We start from the raw sequence: 8,540 nt of genomic DNA on the forward strand, positions 1-8,540 counted from the left end.
TTTTTTAATGTGGTGAATATCAATAGGATGCTTGTGCGAGAAAAATACACTTAAGATTCATAGACATTTAAGGGTTAGTCTTCCGTGTGCTAGTTCAAAAGTGAACTACCGTTGTGCACTCCAATAATTTGATTGAAATGACAAAAATACCTCCTTATTGTTTTTTCATCTTTGTCCCTCCCCCAATCTGTAGCAGAGAGTCATTCCCAAGTCCCACCTGCTCCTCCTCTCCTTATCCCCTGCCATCAAGCTTGCAACGCTCTTAATAATCTATTGCTCTTCTACCAACCCCTCATTTCATCTTCACCTTGAAACTGTCACAGGATTAGGGAGTGCTCCACCGTAATCTCCAACTCCTCCATGGTGAGCTGCCTCCCTCACCTCCTTCACCACAAACTAATTAAAGAGATTTGTGAGAGGTAAATATCTCTGTGTTGATTCAGTGAAAGGTGGGGTTGTATGCCAATGTGAGGGATGAATGTTTGGAAACCTTCATAAGGTGGGTGCTGAAGTTGTAGCCACAAAAACTTTCTTTCACTTTCTAGGTTTATTGAATTCTTTTACTGGATTTTTTTTCATTTGTTCCTCTTTCCACCTATTCTCACCGTGCATTCAAATATGGGTGCTGAAGTTGCGGCGCTGAGTGATGCGTGATGCGGTTGTGGTGCGGTGGCTACGGTTGCTGAGAGAGGTACCATCGTCAGCTCCGGCAGTGGGAGAAATAGAGAGTCAAGGGTATTTTAGTTATTCCAGTTGTTTTTAATATTGAATCCTGATCACCTAATATTTAAATAATAAATCTAATGGCAGAGATTAAACTGCACCACGGTGGAGCAGTTTTCAACTGTCCCACCGAAGCCAACACCGACATTTAATCCATTATTATTAAAACAGAATAACATCATTGCTTACCCTGTCAATTCAATGTTTGAAAAAGATGCGCCAACCACAAAATAGTGAGAACACCCATAAGCGTGTGATTTGTTTTAAAAAGTAAAAAAAAAAAAATTAAATTAAGTGGCAACAAAATATTAATATGCATGTCATATCAACCATTTATGTTTAACTATTGGACCCAATTTACTCATGTCAATAAATTATAGGAGCAAAAGTCAATAATATTTATACCCAAAAAAAGTCAATAAATTATAGGAACAAAAGCACTAGCTTTATATACCAAGGAGGCAAGGACCTAGATCGTGTAATCTCGAGTTTAAACTGTTCTTTCAAAAAAGTAAATCGTATCAAATATGTCACCTTCGACCTAGAGAGTAGAGACAGTGCATAGTTCTACAAAACCATGACTTTATATTAAAACATTTATTTTCTCCACACGTCTTTTTTTGGTACAAAAGCTAAGAAAAGAAAAAAGCCTAAGGCCTCAAAGAAGGGATGCCTTGAACCTCAGTCATTCAAATAGAGAAAGTAGTTCTCCACACATGTCTACCTATCTACAAGTTATTAGATGCGCATAAAATACATGTATTTCTTAGAACAGCTAATAATTCCACACTGGGATGAAGATTGGGAGTGCCAAGGGTCAGTGATCAAGTAATCAATAACGCCTGACACCAGCTGTTGACAGAAGAACTCGATTGGGTTTCTTTCCCTTCTTCCCCACATCATTTGTCTTTGGTGCATTCAAGCTGTTATTAGATTCTGCTCTAGATATAACATTAGAGTATGATGGTGTCTCCCCATTTCTCGAACCTACAGACAGGATCATAAAAGTTCAGAAACTTAAAACATGTTCAGCTTCAGCCCCCTTGAAGCAGCTTAATTCTTCAGTTGTAGCAAAACATCTAGTCAAGCAGAAAATATAGAAGTTATACATAATCACATAATACCTGCTGTACCAGAAGAATCAGTGCTCTTATTGTTATTATATGGACCGCTAGTTTCTTCTTGTATTTGTAATGATGGAGAATCATGACCAGCAGCAAAACCAAGCCTAGTAACGCTCGAGAACAATCTTCTCTCCCCAACCAATGGGGGACTTGATGACATGGCTGAATTCCCCAGAGCTAAACAAAACAAATCCAACATTACATACATAATAACACATCATTAACTGCAATTAATGATATTTAAAACAATTGCAACAATGCAAAGAGAAATGCTACCAACACACTCTTTTGAACACGCCCCCGCACACACTTCTTGCGGTTGGATAATTTTTGCAAAAGTTAACACCCTTTTTAATAAGAGAGAAAATAGACCAATCACAAGGAGTGTGAGAGTGTGTAGGTAGCACTCCTCCAATGCAAATTATGTAGATGTGTAATGTTCAACAACTGCAGATCACATGATTCATTCATTTTGTATCACAATTTCCAATCATGTGAAGACATTCCTTATTCCACATTCTGAGAGCAGATTACCTTCAAAGTCATCCATGGAGAACGGAGGATCATCACGAGAAGTAAGCTGATAACTCGGTACAGGAAAAGGATAAGTAGCAGAAGCTTCAGCTTTCATTTTGTCCCTTTGTTCCTAAAAATAATAACATATCATAATTCCAGTGGCATGGTGATGTTCATGCAAAAATATGCTGATGCCAAAACCAAAACAATATGTAAGATGTGAGCAAAAGGAATATGATGACACCCCACAAGTCAATACCAACTGCAGCCCCACAACCAGCACTAGGCCACTAGCATGCAATTACAAGAGTTTGGGGCCCAGTTTCAGTTAGTAGCATGAATGAAGTTAAATATCTCAGGTTCAACTGTAATCTAACAACAGTTGGGCTCCAGACTTAGAAACCAGACCAAAAAAATAAGCTTCTATCTTGCCAACTCCTGAGAAAATTTCCTCAACACAATTTCCCCTAATCGCATACCAGATAGAAGGCTTGCAAAGAACGAAACAAGTAATTAAAACATAAAGTTGATGAAAGCAGCTTTCTGAGATTTTACTCTACAACCAGATTATATTGTGCATGCATGCATGTCTGTGTGTAATATGTATGCAGGGATAAATTGATACCTTCTTTGCAAGTTGTTTCCTCTGATTAGAGCGCTTTTTTATTTCATCCATAAATGGGGCCAGTGCTTCAGGAGGCAATATCTCACTCAAATCAATTTCAGAAAGCTGAAAAATTAGAAAACATCTGTAATAAATCATAAGAAAATATCTTGGAACTGAATAACTGTCTTTTGAAAGGCACCTGAAATGTTGTGGTTAATGGAAAATGACTCAGGAATCGATAACGCCTCCTCATGGCCTCAGACTGCGTAACTGTCTCCAATTGCAGAATCCTTCCACTTATTCTGCAATCAGTAGAGTCTTGTTAAAAGTCATATCATACTCACTAATCCTCCTACCAATAAAACATGTTCGTTAAAAACATCAACCACAAGAACACATAAATATACTACATGCTGTCAACTAATATTCTCAACCTATATATTGAAATAGACAGACAATCGTCACCACATCTACTAGCACTACCATAGAGCAAGACGATGGCATTTTTTATGAAAAATATACAAATTCATGTTACATTTACTGAAAGTTTTCCCTGTGACAGAGCCCAAGGGCAATTGTTTCATGTAGCGAACTCAACTAGCAGTTAAGGCTTAGTGGTTACTGTTGTTGTAACTTCTCATGGAAAATTATTTCCATTGGTCCAACCAAAGAAAGAGTTTCTGATAAGCAGAAATTATTCAATACCATCAATTTCAGTCCATACCTCAGGTTTAATTCCACTTTGAAATCAATGATGTAGTTCAGATATTGGTTGCATTAATAGCGTATATGGTGAAATCTTACTAGCACGTATGTAACATACATCCTCTTTTAGTCTTTTGTACCAGCTAACCGAAGTTTGTATTGACATAATATTTATGGAATTACAAGTCCATGTTTCCCAGTGCATATGTGTTTATAAACCAAATTTAAGACTTCACAACTCAATTCAAGGCCCATAAATGAAGAAGTTCCGCATATTATGCCAATATCAATTAACCTCAAGCACACAAACCAACACATTTTTCCATTTCCTTTCCAAGCAAATAGGAGAAATATAATTTGATGTTCTCCAAACCTGTGAGGAAGCGTATCATAGCTCCCATAATGGTTTAGTAGACACTTCATGTTCAGAGGATGAAGAATCAGATGCTGACCATCAGCAGCCTGAAATCCACATGATACAAACCAAATGTCATTATTAAATGGGAAATAAACAGAAAGCTTTAAGCACACAACATTCAGGGATTGTTCAATGAAACTAAAAGCAGCGTTTCCACATAGCAATTATGAGGGACTAAGCTAAAAGGCTTGTGTTGGTTATACATGACTAGACATGGATAGTTAATATTCAAAGCCAATATATTACTAATAAGGACAACCAAACTGTTGGTTTTTTTTAACGTGAAAGAGAAGAGAAATATTTCTGATGGAAGGCTAATTTTTTATTAATCAGAACTTGCTCTTTTAAAGGTAAAGAGTAACTAACAAACTGACTAGAAATCTGCAAAATTTGAAATACTAACAGAAGATACTCTAAACAAATTCAATGATAGTCTAACTAATCATCCTAACAGAATTAGGACTTATTCAAATTTAAATAACAACTTCAAACTAACAACTTAAATTTAAAATTCAAACAGCTACTGAGACATAATTTCAACACAAACCAGGCTTACATCAGCATCCACTAATAGAACCAGCACGGCATGTAAACCAGACAACCTTAAAAGCATAATTTATCTTTAGAATGGCATGAAAAATATCAAAATCAAAACTAGTTCAGTTTTCAATTTGTGATTGAAGAGTTATCAAGAGTGTACACATTTGCCATATACAACTCATTTAAATGAATAGATAAAGCAAATTAGAAACTGCTTCTAGGATCCCAGACTTCTTGTTCCTTCTCAACAAGTCATGATAACGCATTGTAATTTATAATTACATCAACCCCCAAACCTCAATCAATCACTGAATTGTTTCAGATTTTGGAACCGCAATAACACATATTTTGTCTTCTCCAAATTTAATACAGATCTTTATTTATTGCTGCAAATAATATGCTGCGGCCCGTTTGATTCACAGCATCATTTTATTTTTCCTTAGAGTGTTTTAGGAGTAGTGAGGTGAATGAAGTAGAAACGGATGGAAAGGGAACAGCACCCCTTGTTTAAAAGGGGGGAACTACTCCCCCTCAAACTCTCACATTGTGTTCCCCTCTAAACCAGGAAATAGAGAGGGGTGGTTATTTTCTTTTTAATTTTTTTCCCATCTATTAAACCTTATATTGAGCTACTTGAAAAACATTCACAAAGGTCATATTGAAATTATACTAGCTCTCTCATTTTATTTATCATCCAGACACAGTTGCACAACACATCTACACCCCTCTTTTCTATTTTATGTCACACCTTTCCATTCCGTCCCATTTTCTCTAAAACTTTCAAGCATACAGCATCAAATTGTAATACAATTAAATCCTTTATCTATCTTTGAAAACCCTCATACTCCTAATTTATTATCCTCAGCCAAGCCCACCACAGAAAACAAATGCGTTTGAACATGTCTTACCTATAATTACACGATGCCAAATTTCTCCACAGTCTATAATATGAATAATCAGTTTATAATTCATATGATGATGAAATATTTCTATCATCTATGATCCAGTTAGGAAAATATGAAGCAAGAAACACGGGATAGAGAATATAAAACAAAAAACAATTTCATCAGTTACCTGATAGAAATTGTACGAATCATTTTCCTTTGCATCTCCAATGCCATTTGAATCCATTTGAATACCACTTTTCTCTTCGAACGAAGAAGACAACTTCATTTCCTGCTCCATTGACACTTTCTCCACATCCAAGGTTTGATCCTGACAGGCTCCAGCAATTGACTTATTTAGGTCACGGGAATCTGTCGAGGAAGTTCTTGATCCATTAGAACAGTTTTCATCATCAGTATCCATAGCATCAGCAGCTATTGATGGTATCTGATGTCCATAATCAATAAGCTTTGAAGATTTTTCACTGTCAAAAGCCCTAAGCTCATTCCAATACTTCTTTCTCTGTTCTAATTGTTGCATTGCCGCACAAACATATGGAAGCTTCTCGAGGTCATCAACAAGACCTGAATCAGCTCTGGCCAGCCAGCCATCTAGATCTGATATTGCATGTCTCACTGAGAGATCAACATCTGATGTGAGTGTGAACTTAGAAAAGGGATCACATAAATATCCATTGTCACATGATGTGATATCAATCTCTTGTTTATTTTTATGCGACAGGGTAAAGGAATCCTTTTTCCGTGTTAAGAAAGTGAAGTCAACATTTTCTCCTACTTGATGCTGTTTAACATTGGTGATGTGGACTGTATATAAATCCTTGGCAGATATCATCATAAAGCATAAAGGACACCTTTTACAGCAATCACTTTTATGATCCTCCTCACCCAAGAATAAGTATTGTAGAATACACGGAAAACAGAAAATATGCCCACATGAGGTTATTTGAGGGCACAGGGGATACTCCAAACAAATTGGACACTGAACTGGAAAGGGGGTAAAAAATGTCACACATACAATATCTTCCCACTGCAACATTTTATCTGGATCCATCGACTCAGGTGAGTAATTTCCTGAGTCTAGCACTATGAATTTGTAATTTGCTTGCAAAAACAAATCTTTGTTGTATGGTTTTCTCTTCTGCCTTCTTGACAGAGGGGGAGGAGGAAGACCTCTTGGTTGAGAACGGGATATTGGATCATACTGAAAATTGAGCAAGTAATTTCCATTCACCATCTGAGATTTCCTCCCTGCTGAAGAGGTGCTTCCATGAGAATTTACAGACCCAGGTGCCTGTTGATTTCTATTTCCTGTTCTCCCTATCGATGGGGACGATCCAACTGTCCTTCTTCCAGAGTAACTCCTAGAATGAGTTCTAGAGTTTTGTGGAGGTGAAGCCTTCATACCATTCGGAGACCCTAATTCTGTCACCTAAAAACAAAAGAGAACCAAAGTAACGATCAGATACACACCACATATAAATATACACTTCTACTAGATCTTGCGCTCCTAGAAGCCAAGTTACATTTATCGAACACATGTCCAATAAGTTCCTTTAAAATGGAAATTTCAGCCAGACAGTACTACTAAATACTATCTGAGCTCATTTATAGAATATGGCTACGCGCTTATGCGCTTATCAATAACATAAGCGCTTAGTAATAGCATAAGTGCTTTTATGCAAGTGTTTGGAAGAGCTTATGTATATAGCTTACGACTTATCTAGAAGTTGTTTTGAGCTTATTTTCATAAGCTATTCAGATTAGCTTATGAATAAGAGCTTGTGATTATCTATAACCTATTTTCAATTTGGTTCAATAAGTTTCTCAAATTAGCTTAAGAATAAGCGCATAAGTGTTTCACTAAGCTGTTTGCCCAAACACACCCTAAATATATATGCGGCGGCAAATACAAGAAATAAATAGATAAATAAACAAGAATTCCCTCCACATGAGGAAAATCTAAAATACCTTTTCGGAAGGTCCACCAGAATCTTCTGCAGCAGGAGTTGATGAACCTGTCGAACAAAACGACAAAATGAATCGTTCGAAAAACTAATGTCAAACAGAGAAAATCATTTTAAGACATACTCAAAACCACTCCCTCCAACTCATCCATCAACTCCCAATGACCAATCAGCATACAGAGTTCAGTATCCAAAAACAAAAATGAAAAGCCTAGCTAGACCTTTAACCACCTAATCAACTCAATTAACCGTAACCCAATTAATTCCCAAACAAAAATAACCAAAAATCACACTACAATTTCACACAAAACAGCAAACCCAGCTCCTACACAGCATTTACAAAAAACCTAAAAAAAATTTAAAAAATCCTGGTTTTTTCCCTCGTTTGACTGAGCAGTAAAATGCGGAATTACGGAAAAAGTTGAACGAATCACAGAAAGTGCGAGCGAACCTGGGTTATCGGAGATCTGGAGGGATCCAATAGCGATGTTGAGGGGAGGGGAAAGGGAAGAGGAAGGTTGAGGAGGAGAAGGGTTGATTGGAATTCCATATTGGGGATTAGGGTTTGGTGATTGCACAGATGAAGAAGATGATGATGATGCTTGGGCTTGTGAAGGCAAGATGGACATGAAATTTCTGGAAGGAAGGGTTTGGAAGGGTTCGTCGCTGCTGTGAGCTTCAATTCGACTTTACCAAATTTTATAAATAAATTGGATAAATGAATTTTATTTGTTATTATGGTTGCTGTTGTTGTTGTTGCCTTCGCGGTTCGGTGGGTATCCTTGACGAATCTTCCACGAATATTAGTTGTACATACACATACACATACACTCACTGACCTAATTACAATCAAGCCCTTTTAGGTACAAGCTAGGTAGAGGAAATCTTAACTTAGTCTTAGAGAAAAAGATGAGCATGCCTTAGTCATGGACGAGGGACTCATCGTATAATCGGTTTGACCTAGCTACACATTACGTCACATCTGTAATTGCTCCATGCATAAATAGCTTATAATACCATTCGTGTCTTGACCAGTCA

General features: G+C 37.0%; 1 protein-coding gene across 1 annotated transcript; it reads right to left on the reverse strand.

The window, feature by feature from the left end:
• Positions 1–1,288: 1,288 nt before the first annotated feature.
• LOC130729783 (uncharacterized) lies at positions 1,289–8,227 on the reverse strand. The gene is made up of 9 exons (XM_057581619.1): positions 7,954–8,227; positions 7,507–7,553; positions 5,708–6,967; positions 4,049–4,137; positions 3,170–3,272; positions 2,989–3,093; positions 2,382–2,493; positions 1,848–2,024; positions 1,289–1,710 (listed from the first exon to the last, which is right to left on the reverse strand). The coding sequence occupies exons 1-9, from the start codon at positions 8,129–8,131 to the stop codon at positions 1,556–1,558; spliced, it is 2,226 nt and encodes a 741-aa protein (XP_057437602.1). The 5' UTR covers positions 8,132–8,227; the 3' UTR covers positions 1,289–1,555.
• Between the last annotated feature and the right edge of the window lie 313 nt (positions 8,228–8,540).

Source organism: Lotus japonicus, chromosome 1 (assembly GCF_012489685.1).
Source record: "Lotus japonicus ecotype B-129 chromosome 1, LjGifu_v1.2".
NCBI classification, from domain to species: domain Eukaryota; kingdom Viridiplantae; phylum Streptophyta; class Magnoliopsida; order Fabales; family Fabaceae; genus Lotus; species Lotus japonicus.

Bases quoted from the DNA above. Each gene is read 5' to 3' on its own strand.
- LOC130729783 (XM_057581619.1), bottom strand. From the start codon at position 8,131: ATGTCCATCTTGCCTTCACAAGCCCAAGCATCATCATCATCTTCTTCA. The intron at 2,494-2,988 runs GTATCAATTTAT...TATTATTTTTAG, and splicing joins GGAAACAACTTGCAAAGAAG to GAACAAAGGGACAAAATGAA. The intron at 1,711-1,847 runs GTATTATGTGAT...TCCTGTCTGTAG, and splicing joins TGATTCTTCTGGTACAGCAG to GTTCGAGAAATGGGGAGACA.